Source organism: Haemaphysalis longicornis, unplaced genomic scaffold, assembly GCF_048455015.1.
Source record: "Haemaphysalis longicornis isolate Haplotype H1 unplaced genomic scaffold, Haemaphysalis longicornis Haplotype H1 scaffold_7, whole genome shotgun sequence".
Classification (NCBI taxonomy): domain Eukaryota; kingdom Metazoa; phylum Arthropoda; class Arachnida; order Ixodida; family Ixodidae; genus Haemaphysalis; species Haemaphysalis longicornis.
In genome coordinates this window covers 14,680,627-14,703,630 of record NW_027526422.1, presented here as the reverse complement: position 1 = coordinate 14,703,630, position 23,004 = coordinate 14,680,627, and the positions used below count along the sequence as shown (strand labels likewise).

Sequence of the window (23,004 nt, the reverse complement as noted above, 5' to 3'; positions counted from 1 at the left end):
AGGCATGCAGCTTAAAGCTGTGTATTCGTCTAAAGAAAAAAACCACAAAACAGGCATCGAAACAGCATGATGGGTGATAAGACGCAGGTGCACATTGGGACCACCCCCATGTGTTCCGGCTAAGATTAGGTTTGCAGCTGCTCTCGAAAGGCGAGTGGGTTGACTTCATTCCAGGTACACCGCATGCGTCAGCCTAGGCAGTACCCAGCAGTTCTCGCCCAAGACGCCGATCGCATGCGTCGGGGCCCAGCATTTGCCGCCAGAGAAGCCGAGTGCACGCGACAAGCCTGCCGAGACAACGAGGAACGTTTCATACCCTCCCCCATCAGCATGTGTAGTGGTTTACAACAGCTGCGCTGAACATCCACTTTCGCAGGGCGGGATGGCGTCCATTTTTTTGTGGGGGGGATGCACACCTGTCCCCCCTCAGACGAAGAGGGAGAACGTGAAAGGAAGAAAAAGTAGAAAGCAAGAATAGCTACACATGGAATCACTTCAGAATTCTAAGTGAAACCTTCGGGATGCATTGGGCGTACTAAAAATCATCTTCCTCTAGTTTCGTTAATTTTTTGTTCTGCTTCGGGGTCATTGACAAATGAATCGTGATGACAGCAGACATGAGAGCCCCGTAAGATTTATGTGTAGCTCATAGCTGAAACATAGGTATTTGTAGCCGTTAATTTTTCATATGCAGAATAAGTGTCTTCGTGTATCCTCCCGTCCAGCTTCATACGCTAGTGCCATCAGTGTTAATACTAGAAAAACATGCTTTCCTATTTATTAGTAATTTTAGACGCGAATGCTTTGAATATCCCATTGAAAAAAAAAAAATCAAAGCCATTCCCCGAAAAAAAGGTGGTTAAAATACAAAGCTTTCTCCCATGCAACCTTTAAAAAGTCCAAAATCCAAACTGCTTCAACAGTGCCGGAGGGCGCAATCGCACAGAGCTCGGCTTCATAACGAGAGGGACCCAGGTTCGATTCTGGCCACGGGTAGCGTTTCTTTTTGGGAAACCCATTGTTTAAAGTTGGCTTTTCTGTAATGTGATATCCGCGACGAATGACGCGATAAGTGAGGCATTCTAAGCCTTGCTTTAAAAAGCCGGTGTCCGCAACAGAAGCAACTTCTTAGGGAGCATTCCACTCCGCGAGGCGCTCTATCGTGCCAGCTTAAACTCGGGAGTAGCAAAAGGTGGCTTCTTCGAAAGCGCTCCAGAGCGAAAGCCGTTCCACTCCACCAGCTTAGACTTGGCAGCAGCGAGAGCTGGTCGCCCAAGCTAGTGCACCGGATCGAGATGAAGACAGCGAAGAGCGCAACCGAAGGAGCCAACATAGACAAGCAGATAAATTTACTGTTGGGTCCTCTCCCCCATTTTACGGCGGCAGGAACGAGCAGTGGCGCAGAGAGTGGGAGACAGACAGAAGCCATTCGAAAGCATTAAATGAGCCATGATGACAAAGGACAAGTTTGTTTAATTCGAAAGATTTCGTGTTTTATATTGTCCCCAGCGCTTGCGCGGCCGCAAATAATGCCGTATTCACTGAGAAATTAATCAATTTAGGTTGAAATTTTGATTCTCCCGCAAAATCGCATGTTTTGGTGGCGTCTGCAATGAACTTATAACTGCGCACGTTCAAAAGCACTTCCACGGCGCCATTCGGCTCCGCAGCTTTGCTTCCCGTAGAACCTCCCAGATGGCGATAGCATACTGAGTCACGCACCGTTGCCCGCCGTTGCTTTTTTTTTTTTTTTTTTGACCGTATTTAGACCTGGGTTGTTTTTGTTACGGTAGAAAGTAATCGATTTGTGAAACATGGGGTATGCTTGACGAACAGGGTCACGTAAGGCAGCGTCGCTTACGCCAATCGGCCAACGCGTCGGTAAGAATGGTGGCTAAAACAAGCTTATGTATTGTACAACAGCAGCGCGCATCGGTACTTCTATGTTTACGTGTATTTTCGTAACTTTCATTGTTTACCGCACCATTCTTACCGTTGTAAAATGGATATGCATTACATTTCGGCGCAAGGGGCTCGTTCGGCAAGCTTATAAGCTCTTCCTAATTTGAGTTTGTTTTTGCTGGCCTCCGCCAATCGCAGAGCTGGCTGGTGTGACATCATAGGTTCTGCTGCGGGAAACGAGCTAGCGTCGCATGGCCATTCTCTTTTTTCCTAATTATGTAGCTTACTTGAGCGAAGTTTGCGTTAAAAGTGGTGTCAGTATGATTCTAACGAGGCAATCTTTGAAATGAACCAAACTTGTGTTTTGTCTCCATGGCTCCTTTAAAGCAGATAGCAAAGCAATGAGTCTCAAGCGGCAAGATTACAAAGCACTTCGACAACGCGAAATGGGAGCAAGGCATCGCAGGCGTTCAACTGGGCATTCTCTCTCTCACATTCACAACACAGAAGTGCTTAAAGGTGATCTCAGACTTTTTTGCCTCGATGGCGATGCTAAAGCCCTGTTTTCGAGGCCAGAAAGTTAAGCTGTGGGGGTCTGCGGAAAGAACGCTTCCCATTGAAAATCAAAAGGGAGTCCGCGGTGCGGGCTGACGCGCAAGCCGATTTTAATGCGACGAATCTTCTACCTCGGCGTTATTTTCGAGAGAGAGCAAGGATCCGCCGCCCTGCGAAAAGTGCCTCCTGGGAAAGCGTCTACTTTTTACAAATGCTAGGAAGAGCGCGAAGCTGCGACGGGCATGAGCAGTCCCCGAAAGCACCTTTTAAATCCAGCCTTTTCCACTTCTACACACCGCTTCTATGCTTTGTCGCGCGCGAGTGAGAGGCAAGTGCAAGAAAAGTTTTTCCTTTCGCCGCGTTCGGAAGCCAACGAGTGGTTTTTCTGTGTGCTTTTTGTAGTTATTGAGAGCAGGGCTGCTGCTGTGCCTGAGCATAGCCACAAATAAAACTTCATTGTAATGCCGCCTTTCAGAAGAAGGTGAACTGGTATCGCTGGGGAAGCGCAAAGACGCCCCTGTACATACAGCCGTCGGAATAAAGCGGGACGAACCGTTCACTGGTCGGTTGAGAGGGCGTTTGCTGCGGCGATATTTTTATTGAGTCGGTACCCTCCGCGCTCGAAGAGGGTGCTCGGTCAGTATATGTATTTATTCATAGCGCAGCCGGAGCCGGGACTCAACGATAAGGTCTGCCGTACACGAATTCAATTTGTGCGGGTTTCGTCTGAAGTGCGGAATCGGCAGTGCGCTGGCGATGTGTGGCTGGGAGTTTGTCAAGGTCTTGGATTCTGACTCTAGTTTATGTGTCGACGATATACGGCAAGAGGTTTTTCACGATCTCGGATTCTGAGTCTGTCTCGCGGTGTGTCCGCCGCTCGCAATATAGTTTGGCTAGTTCCTAAAGAAATAAAAAAAAATATTCACGGAGGTACTTTTCACGGATTTCTCTTTCCCCTTACATTCACGACGCCACAACGAAACTTTCCGCTGTCGTAAACAAAGAATTCACGCAGTATGCGTTTTTAATAGTTTTCTTTCCTTTACTTCCCCGTTGGCCAATTCTATTGTTGACGTTCGGTTACTGTTTTAGCTGCTAAGTTGTTTTTTTCGCGTGCCTGTCATTACTCCGTTACTCCCTAACGGGCCTTTTACTAGAAAATAATGCCGTCTTCATCATTTTATATAAGTGTGCTTTCTTCGCGGTTCCACAGCATGACACGGAAAAACAGATATTTTCTTCGAGTGAAAGTTTGTTTTTGCATAAAATAGCTTGGAACATTTTGTCGCCTTCAAAGCCAGAAGGAATTTGAGAAATTGAGGCGGATCCTATGCGCCATATACTCTAGTGTTGGTCAAGAACGTTACTGAGAGTACCGAAAGCTGAAAGGTTGAGAGACGTGGCGCCTTCCGTATAGAGTTGTTCGTAAGTATGCGCATGCTTCTACCCACGTTCTTTTTCTCCGCTAAAACGCACGCAACAAAACTGATAGTGGTCTCTTCGAAATGGTGATGCAGCTTGTCCGACTCCCCTAGAGGGCACCATACACGCTCCATCTGCGCGGTGTATGTGTGAAAAGTGAAAAAAAAAAAAAAAAAAAGAACGAGTGAACTGCGAACCCATATGAACAGCGAGCCTTTGCAGATAACTGTATGAACAGTGAGCATCGGCTGAACTACTTTTTCCCCTACCTTTTTACCTCCCCCCCCCCACCCCCCGGGAATATGGCCTCCTAACCTCAATAAAACAATTTCCTCTCAACAAAACTGTAGTAGCGATCTCCAGAGATCACCATCTGAAAATTGTGTCGTTCTTGTTAACGCCGTGTAATTCCGGCCACTTATCATTCGGAGAACAAAAGAGCCTCCACTATGGCGCCGAATTTTTAGACCGACCTCCGCTATGGCTACTCGCCATAGTGACTATTCGTCTTGAGTCTGAAGGGCAACAGAAAACCACGCTACTGTGTACATAAGCCATCAACGTTTTCTGGTTGACAAAGATGTTAAACCTTACTCACAAGCCTTCCCTTTGCCCCCAACTATTCTGCTAACATAGCACCTTGCATGCCCTCCTCCTCTACCACCTAAGCTATGTTCTCTAATGCCTACCTTCATCAAGCTTTTTGATTTTTTTTTTCCCTCCGTCGCAGCCGTGCCGGGCGTCCGGAACGTGCGCGAGTACGCGTGCTGCCCGGAGCCGTACATCGACATCACGTACACGATCCACATCCGCCGGCGCACGCTCTACTATGGCTTCAACCTCATTATTCCCTGTGTGCTTATTTCGTCCATGACGCTGCTCGGTTTTACGCTGCCCCCCGACACCGGCGAGAGGCTCACCTTGGGTAAGGAAACCACCCTTGTATTCGAGCTTCGAAGCTTCTGCATTCCTCAGATTATAGCCTAGACGAAATCGAAGCTATGAAAGATGGGAGCCGAAATTGAGAAAGAGAAAGGGAGGGAGCGAGGGAGGGAGGGAGGGAGGGAGGGAGGGAATGAGGGAGGGACTCTATATTGAGACCGAGAATGCCAGCCGTGCACGATGCGGCGGTCGCTACTTCAGATTGTTGGTGAAAATGTGCCACAGTTAAATGAAAAAAAAAAAAAAAACAGTCATAGTATAAGTAGAAAAACTGCGCTTAACGCCGACACAACCAACTGGCGTTTTGATCAACCTGGTAGGGCATGTGGCGGTACATTGGCTGATACAGACGAAAAAAAAAGTAAATAATAACTGAAACGAATTTAAAGCAGTGTTGTACCTAGGTAAAACGTGATGTTGGGCTTGCTAGTTATGGGTTCCCACGCTGTGAAGATAAACGAATAAACATGGACAGGCGTACGGGCACTGCGTGCGAGTTCCGCAAAGGTCAGAATAACCTATACTTCATCAAACGTGCGATTATAAGCACTACGATTCCGCCGATGTTAAAGAATTGGGATATGTAGAAGTATAGCTAACGGTACTTTGTACATAAAATGACTAGAACAAAGGAAAGTTGCAGCACTCCAGAGCATTTTTTCCCCTTAAAACGTCCTACTTCGCAGGAGTACAATGCAATAGAAGTTTGACTGACGTAAGCGCTCGCTTTTTTTTTAATAAAGATGCTTCGACAATTTCTGCCGCAGCACGAGTCCTGTGCTTAACTCGTTCGCTGGACCATTTTTTTTATTATGCTTCAAATCAAGCGAGCTGCATGAAGCGCAGAATTCCCTGAAGAAGATTCTAATTTTTTTTGTTTCTGTAGTTTTTTTTATCTCCAAACACAAAATCTTGCTACTTCTTTTAGCATCTCCAAAGATCGGTACCATTCTATCACCGAATTTTTGCTGTTTTAAAGGAGCCATGAAGACAAAATACAAGTTTGGTTCATTAGAAAGACTGCTCTGTCCTGATAACAATGATACCAATTCATCGCAAACTTCGAAAAAATGACGGAGATATTAAAGAAAACGTGTAAAGCATTGGCGACTCGCTAGCCAGTTTCCGGCAACTTTTCCATGACGTCACAGAATCTTGTTTTGGCGATTGACGGTGGCCGAGCTAATGAATCGCCAGGACATATGACTGGACAATTGTAGTAAGGCCGCTAGTTGCGCTTGGTCGAATCACTTGAATGCTAACGTGCAGCTTACACACTAAAAATTATGTTTTTCGTGCGGGCCCATATGAAGTCACTCGCGCCCATTACACGTCACTGTGGCGCGAAATTTGAAAGTTCTTAAAGGAGCACTGACACGAAAATTTCATGTTACACCTTTATTGCTTTTATCGATGCTTAATGGTCTGGCGAGCCTGAAACAGCACTTCAAATACTGCAGCGCGCGATAGTTAATTACATTGAACGGCCTGAAAATCGTTTGTTTCAAATTCCCGCGCTTTCATCCCGAACGGCGCATGTTGCAGAGTCCCGGTTTGACCTCACCGCTTTTTGCGGACGTCACCGGAGCCCACTTGAGAGGGTTTTGCGCCCGCTCGCCGCTCGTGGGGCCGCGCGCGTGAAGTGACGTCACATGTTTTTGACGAATGCTGTCGCGTCACTTCTTTTTCCTCTCCTGGAGTGATGTCACGCTGATGTCCATTTGCTGAGTGCCGCTACGCGCGCTGCTCCGTCGGCGCGATAAATGAGATCCAATTAAACTATGTTCTTCGCGTCGCAGGCCGCTCATATTTCAGCCAGGGTATTCTGTTGAGTGAAGTAAGCGACCTGTGCAATAATATTAACGCCGGAAATTGGTGTCAGTGCTCCTTTAAGTATTTCGTGCGTTTTTATCGGTTAAAAAACGTCTTTCGTGGCTGGAATGTAGCTGAGTGAGGTACTGAAGCCTAGCTCTTTGAAGTTAAACAAAGTTGTATTTTGTCTTCATGGACCCTTTAAGTTACGTTGAAATAAACTAACATTTTTCACAGTCTGAAGCCAATCCTGGTATATGCCACCATTGCACCTTTTTTATTCTTTAGTGTTTGCGGTCCTGTATCTGGACATTCTTATTGGATACGAATAACGTTAGCGTTCGACAGCTAATGCAAGGGCTACATGCGAAAGTTAAATGGCTATTGCATTCCATGTCTCAAGTTCCCATGTAGAAAGAAATTTAAAAACCGACGCAGCACTCTTATTCGAATGTCACCAAATAAAGTCACACGCAAGATAAAATGAGATCAAAAACAAAAGACCAAGACAAAGATTGTTTCGTACCATAGCGTACGTGCCCAAATACAACAAAAACAAAACGTAAATACGCTGACTGAAGCACTCGGCTCGAGCTGCAACCGATCGTTGCCGCAAGTGCTAGCCGCGTGAGCGGCGCTGTTGATGTGGCCAAGGCGACATGGGCAACTATATGCTGCTAGTGACTCCCTACGTGTAGCGCACAGAAAACATTTACGTCCGTTTTTCTTGTGACACCTTCAGCTGCCCTGCAGAGCGTAAGTAACAAAGAGCCCGAAAATCAAGCGCGGTAAACGCGATTCAACCTATAGGAACGATACGTACGGCATGACAATTCCCAAATTAAAACCTTCGGCTTGGACTTCGTATTTACCCATAGTATAAAATACAGTGCCCGAGTGCTGGAATTGAATCATTGTCCTTGTGCGGAGCACAAAGCATTGCTCCCGACGCCTCTGCGACGGGTAGTACAGAAAAGCAGAGCACAGAAGGAAACAATTAAAAAGAAACAAAACAAATGCCGTAGTACCACGTGACTCCTGTGGTGACCCTGTGCCTTTTTTTTTTCTGTGTAATCAAAAGAAATGTGCAACGCCTTAGCCAGTTTTCGAAGCCAAACATTCGTGGCCGCCGTTTCATTAAGCCGATTGCGGTGCTTCTCCCTTGCACCTCCGATAGTACGAGCCTTAGGAGTCTGTATCCCAGTACTCCTTGAACTATGTGAGCCTTTAACGAAGCCATCTTTATTTCAGCATCAAATGTATAAATGACCGCATCGGACCCAATGCGGCGTTTCATTTTTCCGCGTGGTTGAGAGCTCGTAACGATAGCGGTGCCTCTTTCTGTGCTAACGTCTTCCTGCAGTCCTCGTCTTTACGTTTTCTCACAAAGGGTTAGGAGCGGCGTAAGGGAAACCTTTCTGGGCAAGTCTCCTATCGTCTCGCTAAGAAAGAGGTCTTTGACGCAGCGCCACTTGACGGCCTCCGCGGAAGGCAGCGGCGTCAGCGAATGATTGGCGATAAGAGCCTGCGCGCTTCTCCCGGTTCGTTCCTTTTTGAGTACAGAGGGTCGCTACTCTCCGAGGTTCTCGCCAAAGAAGAGCCGGGCGAGAGAGCACACGATGTGAGCCCATAGTTCTCGGAGACGGGAAAAGTATATTCCCGACGAAGCCACAGCGAAGGAGCACACGTGGGTCGATGCTGACGACAGCCATGGGAGATTTGAGCCCCCTTGGCGGAGGCTTTTTGTAGATGGCTTTATGGCTTACCTGCTGTATGGAACACTATTTCAAAAGTGCCTATTTTCCGCGAAGCTCTCCCGGAGGGCTGATATTGCGGCTGCTTTGTTTATGCCTGTCTCTCGGTTCGTTTTCTATCGACGGGAAAGGGAGGCCTTCACTGTCTTTGTGCAACGATGGAACGCGCTTAGCGCTCTCTCTTCGGCTGTCTTCTTCCATATGAGTAAAATAAAACGCCCACCCCGGCTATCCACTTAGTCTGCGAAAAACACTGCCGAGACGGCAAAGTGAAGATGAAGGAAAATGCAGAAATGTTTTCAAGAACATGGGGTCGTCACAGGCGCTCCAGAGTGCAGGGAATAAAGCCCTAGGAAATTAGGTTACGCAACACGATGTCGCAGTTGTAAGAAAAAAGCCTGCTCAAACGTGGGTCCGAAAGGAAAACACAGCACACAGGAGGCTTTGTGCGCTCGGCTCAAATCAAACGCCTCGTGCTTCCCGGAACGCCTACGGGAATATATTAAACCGAAGACTCCGAAGAAGCGTGTGTATGTGGGCGGGAGCACAGCCGATGACAATGATGCTACCTCGGTCTACACCCCTTCGGTTGATTCGCTGAGCAGAGATGCCAGTAAACTATGAACAACACTTGGCATCTGCACACACATCTCAGTGTCATCCACAGAAGGTAACGAAGGAAGAGCTGCACTGTACATAATAAGAGCTCAAACAGATAAACTAGGGTCATAACAGCAGACCCCATCCCGGGAAGTCGAAGCTGTTCGAACTGCGAATGAGAGCAGGATCCCGATGTCTTCTTGGGAAACTGTACAGAGCCCTTCTTGAGATGACACGTGGTCAATTAGGAAATTTTTCAGACATGCGCGGCCCCGGGTCGCCTCTGTCGGCAGGCGGGGAATATAAAAACTCCGAAAGGTCGCTTTTTATGGAAGAGAGAGCCCCAAAACCAGCGTTCCTCGTGGCGCTAGCGTATAATAAGTGTTAAATAGATTAACTATCAGTACACGTCCGTCGATTCCATCCCTGCACCTGTCATAGTTCATGTTACGTATTTGGTATAATTTGCATGCGGCAGGTATTGGCTCCAGCTTCAGTTTCGTGGGAGAGATCACGTTATTTCTGGACAGGGTTGCCAGGTTCCCAGACGAAAACGTCACCGCAAAATTGCGGAAAGTTGCCAAAAATGTCGTCACCTTAAGGCGAATATTGGAAAAGGAGTCATAAAAGTCACCATTCTACTAAGGCGATGTTAGCAAGTACTTTTTGATTACCATCGCGTAAAAAAATGCAGAAATTCCGGAAGGTAGAAAACCCTATCACGCATTGTACATTTTATTCTTTTGCTATCGGGCGGAAAGAGACAGCGGTTAACCATCGTCTACAAAAAGCTAAAATTTGAAGTTTAGGTAGACCATTCAAAGAATACGAATAACTTAGAACTGGCGTTTACTGCACGCCATGTTTTGCAACTTTCGCTGCCTCTTTACATTCCAGTGTTTGTTATACATCGTCCTACACACTTCCCACCACTCTGCATGAAATCTCACGCTTCCGTAAACCACTGAAACATTGCCCTTAATACCAATGGCATTGCTTGCTGGCTTTGACACTGATTATAAAAATTAGGGGCCAGAATTTGAAAAGAGCAAGGTAAATTTCTATTTTTCCCGGTAAGTAGCGCTGTATGGTGGTGTGGTGTTTGAATGATTACTTTTTGAGAACTATGCTAGACTTTGCGAAATCACTGTCATTCACCAAATTCTTTGTTCTTTTTTGTATGTCTAGTTTGTCTCGTCAGCTGAAATGAACTGAAAGGTCATAAAAGGCCTTTTGCGGAAACGGGTTGTCGGAAGGGCCAGAAAATATATAACATCACCAATGCTCAAAGGACCCAGAAAGTAGCCAAGTCGCCACATTGAAATTCCCGTCGCGACGGTTATCGAAAATTCGCCAGTTTGGCGACAAATCCCCAGACCTGGCAACCCTGTCAATGCTAGATACGGCTTTTTCGCGCGTCTTTTGCGAGGTCAACTTCACACGCGCTTTTTAGAACCTACTCGCGTAGCGTTTTTGAGTTGGAAAATGCAAAACGAACGTCATGTGGTGGTCGTACTGGACGGTACGATCAACGCGCTCGGCGGGGAGCCTGCGTAGATGGGAACGGAAGTACCCCAGACAACACCATTGGTGTGGGCGTCTCACAATTCAATTAATCGCCATTAGCGACGTGGGATATACTTCCGTTGAAGCGTCGGTGTCTTACTAGTAACGTAAAGCACTGGAGCGATAGGGTATGAGCGTAGCGGGGCGCCCCACGCGTATTGTGTCGCGCTGAATGTCAGGAACCCGCTCACCTTAACACACAGGGCTGCCTTTATATTGAGGTATACGCTGGGACGACCGACCTCCTCAAGGAGCAGGGGTGAGGGGATGTTGCGCTGCTTGACGGGGCTCTGTAAAGAGCTGGTTTTGGTGTTGATCTGCTCCGTGACGCGTAACAGCAAAAAGCCTTCAAGGCCCCGGTGTAATCCGCTGCCCCAGCTGCCAAATCCGCGACTGATTTCCTGCGCCGGGAGCAACAGCCGTTGCCACTCCCCTTACCTAGATGTGGCGACGATGGTGCGAGTAATACCAGTCAATACAGGAAAACCAACCGCGAGTGCTCGCTAAAGCAGCTCAACGGACGAACCTTGTTCACGGGCTGCGAAGCAACAAGGTGGGGTTGGGAGCGCCAGAGAAGGCGTGGTTGGAAATCGATCGACGTCACCTGACCGGGGAGAAGAGGTAGCGTGCGGCAGTCTAAGACACGCCAAGGCCCTTTCTCTCCTCTTCGACCGCTTTTTCTATCGCGGTTGATTATCGCCACCTCGGAAGCGGTGTTCAGCCGTCGGTTCACTCGCCGAAAAGGAGGCCCGAGAAAGTCTTCACAAAAGGAGACCGGACTGACGGCGGGAGGCAAGAGATCACGCCTCCGTAAGCCCGAAGTTCAACCAGGATCGACCGGCAACAAAACGGGCTCAGACGCGCGCTTTGGAAACGGGTACAGTTTCATGTTCGGTGTTCTTTAAGGGCAAAAGCGGTACGCTGCCCAATACGCGGTATTGCGTTCGATGCCGGGTGGCATTGACCACTTCAAGAGGGTGTTAGTTGACGTGGAATGCAAAGCAAAATGCGTGTTTTTTTTTTGTATGCTACCAGGCCTGACATAATTCGTGGGAAGCCTTGTTACTAACATAAGTATTCTAACTGGGGAAAACTGGCTATGTGATCTTTTTTTGAGTGTTCTGTGGCGTCTTTGCTGTGAATGTTAGAACTTAATTTTGGGTGCAACTTTCTGAGCTTGATCTTTCACGCAGCTACGTTCCTGTTGTTAACACTCCAGTAACGCATGCAGATAACTATAATATACAGTACCATGCGTATACTATGGCTATAGGGTGCTATTTACGGGTGTGTACGAACACCTTGTTAGGTTATTAATCCCTTGCTTTTTGCTCGTGATCACTGCCGCGAAATTATCGTCTTTTACCGCAAATGTGCACATAATAGTTTATTTTTCACGTAACCTGGGGACCTTTCGCATACAGTAAGGTTTACAGCCATGTCGAATTGACGTCAAATTGAGTCGCCGCACCGTAGTCACTCTTCAGATGGCGGACGAATGCGGCGCCGAACCGTAGGCATTGCGGCGACCAGGGTACCGCAAATCTTGCTTTCGGCGCCGGAGGGGCATGTGACCATGTTATAAGGCTCCTTCTCCTTAACGGCTATCAAATTAAACGCAGTACCTTCAAGAAGGTAGATTTCCGTTCCTTAGATGGAACAGCACCACGTCCCGGGGACGCCGTGGACGCACCTGACCACAGTGTGACCCCACGTGCACGGCTCTAACCACGTGGCTGCCTTTTGTCCCGGTGCTGCGCAATGCAGGTGTAACCATCCTGCTGTCCCTGACGGTGTTCATGCTCCAGCTTGCCGAGACCATGCCTCCGACCTCCGACGCCGTCTCTATCATAGGTGCGGACACACCGGCCCCGACCTCCTGGACGGGCACAGCGGGCGCATATCGGCCTGGTGCATGGTTCCGCTGGTGGTGGTGGCCCCGTCTGGTGCACCTTTTAGACTGCCCGGGGCCCTAGGTTTTCGGTTTGCCCTAACTCTAGCTGCATCGTTTGGCGTTGGTGGCGTTTCCTGGTTGCCTGTTCAATGCTGGGGGTGTTTTGTTTACCACTTTTAGCGTGCTCTAGAGCTCTGGTGGACCGTGTTGTTCATGTTTTTGTCTTTTTCATGTTCGTGCGTGCACTGTGTGATGACACGTTTTGTTTTTCTGAGAAAAAGAAACAGTTCCAAGACTAGACGCATCAGCACTGCTAAACACAAAAGTAATTTTTCGTCTACTATGTGTTACCAAAAAGAGTTTCTGTGGGTAGTGTTTGGACGCAACGGTCATTCTGAGTGCAGAAGGAGCCGCGGCTAGTATGCTTCTCCCGTGAGTGCCGCGTAAGCGAAGGCCCGCTAGCTTGGCCAATCAGCGAAAGCACGACAGGGCCAGCCAGCGCAGCTTCGGCGCTGCGTGACCTTCTGCGGGCGTGCGAAGCGTAAGCTCAAGCCGGTGTCCAGGCCCCGCGTCTCAGTTGGACGTCGCCTCTCTCTGCTTGCAGGCGTCACCATTCTGCTCTCGTTGATCGTCTTCATGCTGCTCATTTGCGACAAAATTCCCGCCACCTCAGACACGCTGCCTCTGATAGGTGCGCACCGATCAGCTGTGACCACGCGAACCCTCCACCCCTTGTCTCATCATTGCCTTTCGGCCTCGGTGGGAATGGTAGAGCGGAGGACGCTGACAAAGTGGTAACACTCGCAAGAACGTGGTGTTCTCTCTGTATACGCCCAGTCAAATAGCAAAGAGACCACTACCTCGTACTCGCGGACATGTGATCGTACAAGCGCGCATTTACTCATCACCCGCGCTCTGACATTTCCTAGACGCTTTGGGGCATCATCTGCTGCATAACCACCGAATAAAGAAACGGCACTAAGGCTTTCATTTCTTTCTGTCAGTGTGGGTGTAATGTTTCAGATAAGCAGCCTGAGAAAAGACTCCGTTCGTTGGTGGCTAATACCAGCGTGTCAAAGAAGTCAATGTTTCCAGCCTGGCACGATGTCAATTTTATGACGTGTCATAGCGAAGCACAATATCTATCGCTAAACCTTGTGGTAACAGTTTCATCTAATCCTCACTTAATTGAGTGCGTATACGCAAAGTTCTCTTTTGGTCAAACTATGCTTGAAAGTCCTCCCGAATATCTAATGCACGGAGCGGTAAACATAAAAAGTTGGGAGTCAGTTCTGCGTCAGTGCGCTCTCATAACGACGTGTCGTCGCTGTGTTGTCGTCCTCTGCTCTGCAATTTTCTGCGCGTGTTTCATCAGTGAGCCCAGCTGTGCACAGGGGTCCAAAGCATGGCTTCCACCGGGGACCCTCACTCATGCCTCTCCATGAAACACGTGACCCGCTTCAAGCCTGCCTCCTATGTACACTGCACTGAAACTGACTAAACCAGAACGCAATCCTAAAGAACGAGCACATAAATTTCCCTGCTAATCATTAAGCGGAGATTTGCCTAATGGTGCGCCATTGCCAGTGAGACATCAAAACAAAAAGCATGCTCAACTCGGGCGTTAACAAAATAACTTGCAGTAATATTGGTGACCCAAATATACGCTTTCTATTAAATACAATAAACGGTAACCTTAAAAGTGACACTCGCGCATTATTGGCCACCTAAAATACCTCAGGCTTGAAACATAGCGGCTGAAAAAACATTGTAGAAAACGACAACCGCGTGAACTCACTTCTCTCAGGGATTTTTATGATGTCCCGACAGAGTTATCAATCTAGTCTATTACTCACCTTCGGTCCCACACTACCCAATCTTCATGCGATTTGAATCTCCTGCGCACCTCTTGTTCCAAACTTACTCTTACCACCTTGGGGTGTCAAAAAATTGATAGAAGATTTTGTGCTTTGAACGTTCAAGTCAAAAGTAGCAAGAAGACGCCTAACGAGGATAGAAACGGTGCCAAAAACGCGAGGGAATTCTTAAGGACGTTTATGATTTAGATTGTATACAGGAAACCAGCACTTCTTCGAAGAAGAAACCGTGGAGGAGAATTACTAAAAACAGTGCAGGGACGAGGACGGAAGAAGTGACAAACTAGAGCTCTAGATTGTCACTTCTTTCGTCCTCATCCCTGCGCTGTTTTTAGTGTGAATAATGTGTACCCAACTAGCCCAACGTCAAGCCTTAGTACGTGGAGGAGAAAGAAAGTCGTAGTAAGCTGACCAGCAAATTTTGCTTGTCCTGAGTTTCGTAACTAAACTCTCACTTATCCTGAAGGCGTAATAAAGTAATTTATCTGCCCTTCATACGTTTCGAAAAAAAAATAACGTAAATGCGCCCGTGGTCATCCAAGTTTACCTCTAAGCTCTTTGCGAAGGCCTATCATGTCTTTTTTTTGCAGTTCAGCTGTGATGACTTGCCTCTTTGTTGTCGGTTTGGTTGCCGTTCGAGCTTTGTCGTGAATTGAGTTGGCCTTTCTGTATACGTAGCCGTTCTTTTAAACAAAAGTTACAGGTACGAGATAGCAGAAACCAAATAGAGCATTGAGAAACTAAGGACAACCTCTCCTACTGAAGGCAAGCAATGGTTGGTGGGGCACAAGTGTTTTTGCTGGGGTACTTGGATCATTTAAATGGTTGTTTGCCTCAAGACTCGCAGCGAGCTTAACAACAACCAAAGCTCCAAACACCGCTGCATAGCACTTCTAGAGTATGTCATAACCGGAAAAATATATAAAGCTACAGTGAAAATCGAAAAGGAAAAAAAGGAACGAACACACGCTGTCAGATATTAGCAGAAGGAAAGTTCTTAAACCCCCACATTTTGAATTGTTATGAAGGAAATTTTGCAAGCCATCAGCGGCAATATTGGGCGCATCTGGCCGACCTATGTTGCGAACGGGTGGACGAATTAAAAAAAAAAATGTCAGTTTTCCAATAAAAAATAATAATTTACGCTGCGCAGTTAATTTGCCCTAACCCACGTATTGCATGTGCGGTCGAGGGATACCTCGTCTGAGTACTTTATTTCCCATCTGTCAGTGCAAGCTCGGACTGTCCAGAGTTGTTGATGGCCCTAGACCACAGTGCAAGGGCATTTGCATTCTATTCTGCTGGATGCAGTCCCCCCACGAGGACCTTTAAACGCTCACGTTTTGTAAATAAGGCATAGTTTCAACAACATTAGTATTGTTTCGATTCTCTTGAACAATCTCCTTGGTTGAAGTATGAACATTTCTTTCCTATTTCAAGCAATCAGGACTGTTGAACGTGTAGGCTAAACGTGCATTAAATGCATGTTCAGCACGAATGTTTCAGCCCGTTCTGCATGCCTTTTTGCATGCGTATTGCATTCTGTGCTTGTATGTGCACGTTGTGTGTGTGTGTGTGTGTGTGTGTGTGCGCCTGTGTGTGTGGACTCGTCTACAGATACTCCGATGCCGCAACATGCCTAAAGCGCTAAATGCAAGTAGTTGCTCAGCACCCCAAGGGGACCCACTTGCGTAGGAAATGATTAGCGGCTCTTCATTCCTCTTTCGACATATCTTGGTAGTGATGCGTAGCCGGATGCAATGCCCAGGCAACTTGACAGGCAACTTGGAATAATTTCATTGGTTGCCTTCGGAGCTCAGTAGAACGTGCGCCCATTTTTGCGGCAGCGACATGCAAACAGCCAGCTGGGAGTTTTGCCGCAGCGTAGAACACGGGGCAGCGATACAGCAAGCAGCTCCCGTCAGCCAATGGAAAGTGCAGGAAAACTGTTGACACGGGTTTAAAACAATCGTTATTTTAAATCTCGAAGCAAATCACGGGAGAAGGAAGTCGAGCTTGAGGCCACCCTAATTCGAGATACAGAGCACGTTTGTCTAGAAGTCAGGGCACCTACCCAAGCTATTCGCACATGGTCTTCATCCTAGTTCGGGCTGAATCAAGCCGGTCTACACCACCGTTTGCCTAACGTCGGTTGCAGGAGACGGAGCTGTGCAGAGCAGTTTGCATAGCACATATAAAATACGCGTAAAATAAAGAAGATGATAATCTACGCCACGCCCATCACAGACATCATAGTTTTACGTCGTAGGTAAGAGCAGGCGCAATATTAAAGCAAAGCTCTACAAACAAACGGTTCATTCGTGGCGTGCGGGACAAGAAACCCCAAAGTGGCTGGGGAGGGGAAGGGCGCTTTTCACTCACAGAGCACAGCGTAGATGGCCAGACGCATGGCCCCTATTACCCGGCGTTCCCCGTGCAAGCCAGGGCGGGCGCGCCGGCGGGACGGCTTTGCCGTCTGCTTTAACGACGGCTGTTTTAGGGCTGCTTTAGCGCAGCTTCGTGTCCATTGCGGGCTTCCTTCGCACGGCTTGATTAATATGTGCGACAGCACCTTCTGGGTAACGCCGACCTAACGGAATTAAAAGGTCGTACGTCGAAGGTACGTCAACGATTGTTTTGCAGGGCGGGAAAACAGAATGTAGAGACCACATACAGACACCTGGCCGCTAGAGAAACGCTACCTTTTGCGCACTGCTTGCTATGAATGGGACACCGTTTTCAAAATTTGTGAATACCGATTCGGTTGTGTTTTCTCAAGTATCCCAAAAGGCGAAAGCAGCAACTGGTTCTGATCAATAGTGATTATAAAAGGTCTCTCAGCTTTCTCGCAATTTTCAAACTTACTGAACTAACTAGTTTAAATCGGTATGAATGGGAATAACTAAGCTCACATGCTGAACTGTTTCGGTGTCTGCGCTTGTGTCGCGTGGTGGTGTAGCCCCGAGCTAGCACAACAGGATGGCTAGGTTGCGCTGTCTCACCCTTCCAAACGCGCTCCTCCGTTTTCTTTCCGCCGATGCTCGGCCGGGCTACAGCGGTGGCGTCCGCCGCTCTAGCCCTGCGGTGGCCGAGACTGCTGCGTTCGGGACGCAGCCGCTGCGAATTCTACGTAACGGCTCGCAGGATCTCCGGTTTCACTCATTGTAGAGCAACGTGTGTGAATTCAAGTGACGTGGCATGGACAGTTGTTGTAGGTGTCGTTTAACGCTTTACTTTCCAACCACCTTCACAGTGTGGATTGGAGCCATTTTTGTTGCTCCAGATATTCAGGGCCTTGACACCAGGTATGGATAAGAAAACCTTACTAGAGATGTTTAGTCCACGCTGCATGACCGAATACTACGGCCCGATCTGAGGATGGTTTACCTGTACTGGCAGGGAGCGTGTGAGCATTGAATTAGCTTCCTGGCACAGCTTTTGTTGCGGCAAAAACACGTTCCAAGTGTAACCAACTGAAGCTGGAGTGCAGTTTACAAGGCGCACGATAGAAGGATGAGCGCGGATTAATTTGCGTGCGTAATGTGCGGTAAATATATTGACGGTTATCTTCTTTCTAGCGAGTGTTAAGCTTTCAGAAAAAGTGTAAACAAAGCAACGACTTTTTTAGTTAAAAATATACCCCACTTCAAAATGAACGTAGGCTTCCCTGTGGAATTCACTTGCAAAGTGCCTCGCAAAAATAACAAGTACAAAGGCTTACCCAGGGATGAAAAAAAAACACCTCCAGACCACAGGAACGTCTCACTTCTTGATGAGCCCTGTCGAATCTGGTGGCAAAATACACGAGAGCAATTTTTTATGTTTTAAAAAAGCATCATCCTGCGCACGTTTAACAGCTCGAGTTATACTCTGCACGTATGCCCCTGTATTGTGTTATTGGACTGTTGTGGCCAAACTTCGCATGTCATGTTTGTGCAAGCCTCTGTCCTTCAGTCACAGTGCGCGACACATCATCCCAGCACTAGCCCAGGTCTGCTGTCTCACCGGCGCTCGCATGGCAATGATTTCAATTCACCATTTGCTGTTCCGGGGGGGGGGGGGGGGGGGGCCTTAGGGCACGGGCACAAAAATGGGTACAGGGGTGGTTTCCAATAGCCTTCGAACTTTTCTGGGCCCGTTCGCATCAGTTATAACAGATCAGTAACAATTCGTAAGGTTCGATTGTACAAAGAATAAGGCGTGCACGGACTCAAAATAATAGTAGTGGCAATATTGTATAGCAGGAAAAGAGCACAGAATAATAAAGGCAAATATTGTACGTTTTTGCAAATGTTGTACGGGCTCCCGTGTTACAAGAACACGGGAGCCCGCGGCTGCTTCGGGAGTCTCCGAACAGTCCTCTGCAAAATCAACGCGCATACTTATACCAAGTACAGGGACGAAATGCCCCTACTTTGCTATGCGCGCTATTAGAAGTAAACACTCGCAACCCGAGGAGCTGGGCTGCTCTGATGTAGCAAGTGCTAATAGGTAACGCGTTCCCACTGACCGATACAAAGATGATACTTTTTGCTGCTTTTGCGGCGTTGGTTTGAAGTCGTACGGTACTTTCATCTTTAAAAAAGAAAGAAGCGAAGCAAAATTTCATTTATGTTACTTTCTCTTGTTTTTTGACATCCCGAACTGCTAGCTGAGCAGATGTTGATTACAGCAGTAGTAGTAAAAACTGCCTGTGAAAACTTTCAAATGTATTGTTCGCACATTTCAGATAGCACAAGCAGTAAATCAGTGCTGCGGACATGATAATGTTACCCAATACTCCGCTTTCACTATTTAAAACGTCACAAGTAGCAGAGCTGAAGAACAACTAGTCTACTCGTATGCTTTTCGATATTATTCAAGCTGTACTGCTATCGAGTGTGGCGCGCTTGTGCACTACCCGCGTCGGTCTGTGGCAAAGATGGAATTTTTTCGGCAGAGTCTGACGGATAAAACACGGTATTTATGGTGCGAACGGGTCCCGAAAAGTTCCATAACGTTTACCTAAAAAGCCCTTCTATATTTTCCAAATAGCATGAGTGAAAGAGTTCATCACTCTGGCGGCGTGTGTATTCGAACGAGTGTCCCTTTTCCAGGAACGTACTTCGCCTGCATCATGATAATGGTGGCATTTTCCGTGGTCATGACAGTGGTGGTGCTCAACTACCATCACAGAAATCAGGAGACGACCGAAATGCCTGCCGTGGTGAGTTCTTCAACCAGTTAAGGATTACTTGGGTAGGCATTTTGATCGAACATTACGGAGATCGCAGACGAACTGGCGTCCAGCTGTCGTCAAGCTGTCGTGTAGGTGGAAACAGCTGTGCATATAACGTTCAGTCACTTGTCACGCCCGCAAAAAAAAAAAGGTTTTGAAATGATTTTAGCTTACAGGGTGATCCCAACGATAAAGAGCTGGTAGGTTAAATTAAAGGCAGGTGGTTTTGCAAGCAGAGGTGTCAAAAACACTGTAATGTTCGAAAACTACGTTTCTAAGCCTTTAAAATTAAAATGAAAACAGTCTAAATATGTGCTGCAGTGGGCGTTCAATGCATTTCACAAAATCTAATAGCATTTCTTAAAGATGGGATAGCCACAGCATTTCCAAATGCATGCCTAAACGATTGTTGATCTTGTCTGCGGTTACTGATAGCGAAGAAGCGCGAAGACGCCTCCAAAGGGATCGCCTTCAGAACGAACTGGACATTTTCACGGACGCAAGCGTAAACCAGTACGGCGCGGGCCTTGCTTGGAAATGCCCTGAGGCACCGGTTCTCTCAGGGTACACTACCATACTTGGCAAAGAACTTTCCAGCCTCGATGCGGAGCTGTACGCTATTAAAACTCTTTCGCTACCGCGCCTATCAAAATCGATCAATTTGATCGATACTTTTGGGAGCGCCTTTTCATAGCGTTCCAGGCGTTTCTCGAACAAGTAAAGCTGTTCGGAGTTAGATCAGAAAATGGCCTTTCAAAATCAGTTTTGTTTTCATTTTTGCAACGGAAACGTGATTTTTGACACGCTTTTGAATCACCTGGTTGTGGAAAAGGGGCGTGGTCATCGCGCCTCAAGGCTACCAACGAAGAATGCGTGCAACTCGTAATTACTCTGCACCAGCGCTTGTTTTTTGCTATCAGGGCGTGAATGGGGAACTAGCAAACGATTTTCAATCGTCAGGTTCACGCTCTGACAGTAATAATCCCAGAAATCGGCTGAAAATGTCAAGCAGTGCCTGGTGGCAAAGCTACTTTATGATTTTAGGCAGTTTTATTGCCTTTGCGCAAGTTGTCCTAAGTACTCTGGTAGTTCTACTTACCCCAGGACCATTCCCAAACAGTTTACAACAGTTTCGGTTTCGTTTCTGCATCGCGAAATTCATATTTAGCGCAACTACGCAGTTACCCAACTTCAAGGCTAACTGCCATGGCGCCTGAAGCGTCCGCGACTGATCCTCGAACAAAGCACGCCGCTCCTCATTTCCCCCCACCCTAACCCGATTTCTGCGATAAGAACTTCAGATGCAAGTCAAAAGGTCACACCCAGTCGCCAGATATCTGTTCCGCTGAGGACAGCGCTTCAAACCGGCCTTACACTGCCAGCTGTTCGCCTTCCAGTTTCGTTTTCATGCGAGGGTATATCCGGGTGTCTAATGTTGCTGCTTAGTTGAACTGTCTATTCGGACGGAGTCTCTGATAAGTTTTTGTACTGTTTCATTTGAAAAATGTTAGGTGGCGCTACAATAGAGGAGGCTCGTTGTGCTGATCTTTTTTAGCGCGCGACTGCTACTCGGCCAAAGATCGCAGGGGACGATTCTAGCTCATCGTACCTCATTTTTGCGAGCAAGGCTACAATTGCGAGTAAGAAGATGATAATACAGCTCAGCTTTATGTTTTGAGAGATAACTGACCGTGAACGACAACAAACATCAGCCACGGCGTTCCGTTTTCAACTTCATGCATGTTTTTTTCTGCATCGCGTGCTTGTCCCAAATATTGTGCTCGCTGTAAATGCAAAGTCAGCCATTGACAAGATGTTTTTACGTTATGTGGAGGCAAATTGGTGCCTCTGATAACGTCAAACCGCCAGATTTATTCCAAGGAACCACCCAAAATTGCACAGTTTGAATTAGAGGTTGGGCTTCACCGCATGACACGAGCACCGTGCGTGCTAACATTTTTTTTTTTATATCTGAAAAACTGTTCCGCGCAAGTCGACATTTTTTTAGGGTGTGTTTTTGAAATGTTTCCCTGCAAAATGTATATTCTAATTTTTTTCTACTACCGGTGGTTTGATATACACAACTCCTTTTTTATCATTTTTTTCGACAACTTAACAAAACTTTTGATTTTGATATTTTTTTCACAACTATGATATATGAAAACCTTTAAAAAACTGGTGTTATTGGAAAGGCCGTTAAATAATCTGCATTTTGTGCTCCTGCAATTAGTGCCTAAATAATTTTTTTGCAGAAAAAAAAATGTTTTCTTGGACCCCCCAAAATTGGTCAATTTTCTGCGGTAGCGAAATAGTTAACAACGCAGTGTCAGCTATCGCCTTTGACTGTGACCCACCTCTACCGCCCTCCAAACGCACACTCACAGATTCGTACGAGGCCCTCACAGCTTTGCGATCGTATGATTCGACCCACCCAGTCGTCCACGAAATTCTGCTTCAAATCAACTCCTCAAACGGAACAACATTAACATCCGCGTCGACTGGGTACCTGGCCACGAACCATTTTCTTCAGGCAACCAGGCGGCTCATGTGGCCGCTCAGGAGAGTTCCCCCTCTTATCCTCCACTGGTGCCTGGGGTAAGGCCGTCGCGGTCCCCCTCTCCCTCTCCAGCGATGCGTATTCACCAGCACAAGAAGGACCGACGCACACGTCTAACAGCCCTAACTCCAGCTGGCTACCTCAGCCGCCTACCTCCTATTCCCCGCTCAGGCGAAATTTTTATTAACAAATATATTGCAAATTCAGCGTACACACCCGAAACACTTCGCAAGTGGTATACCCCTCACCTGCCCCCTCGATGTGCTTCTACCGTACCACCACTCCATCAGACCTCACACACCTAGTTTGGTGGTGCCCAGCTTTCGCAACGCACCGTACATTTAAATCTCCCCAACCCCATCCCGATCCACAACAAACTGATGCACAACTATTATATGAAATAGCGGTTTATTCAATTAAAAGCGGTCTGGCACGGGTTGTTTGAGCGGGTCCTCCCTCGAACGAACTGGTGAATGTGCACAAACCCTATTGCGATCACCATGAACTGGCCCATGAATTGCAGGTTACAAGAACTGGCCCAGTTATTGAGTCTACTGAGAATGACCAGCATTAATTTGTTTATTTTCTCTTACCCTCCGTCCCCATTCCTTTCCCCCATCGTGACCAGTGGTCATCCTCTTCTAATAAAGGTTGTCTCTCTCTCGTGTCACTCACCAGGCTTCTGAGTGCGCGAGACAGGTTTAAAAAGCATTGGTTGACACACAGCACGTCAAATAGATGGGGGCATCCACAGCAGCGGGTCAAGCACCCTTGCACGAAGTGTCCTAAAACAACACCCAGTATAGTAGTGAAATCTCTTGCGAAAGAAAGCGGGCAACAGGTGTGATGCAGCGCTACGTCCGGAAAAAGGAGCTAGACGTGAGAAGGGTCAAGTATGACACATC

The 23,004-nt window shown here is 47.4% G+C and overlaps 1 protein-coding gene across 3 annotated transcripts in view; it reads left to right on the top strand.

Annotated features, from left to right (window-relative positions):
* The window catches only part of LOC144144572 (neuronal acetylcholine receptor subunit alpha-7-like), a 178,685-nt gene that overhangs the window by 142,138 nt on the left and 13,543 nt on the right, over nucleotides 1–23,004 (top strand). For all 3 annotated transcript variants that reach the window (XM_077676081.1, XM_077676080.1, XM_077676083.1), the window contains 3 exons: nucleotides 4,610–4,804; nucleotides 12,321–12,407; nucleotides 19,421–19,530. In XM_077676081.1, the coding sequence (XP_077532207.1) occupies nucleotides 4,610–4,804; nucleotides 12,321–12,407; nucleotides 19,421–19,530 (392 nt within the window). The remainder of the gene's footprint in view (nucleotides 1–4,609; nucleotides 4,805–12,320; nucleotides 12,408–19,420; nucleotides 19,531–23,004) is intronic.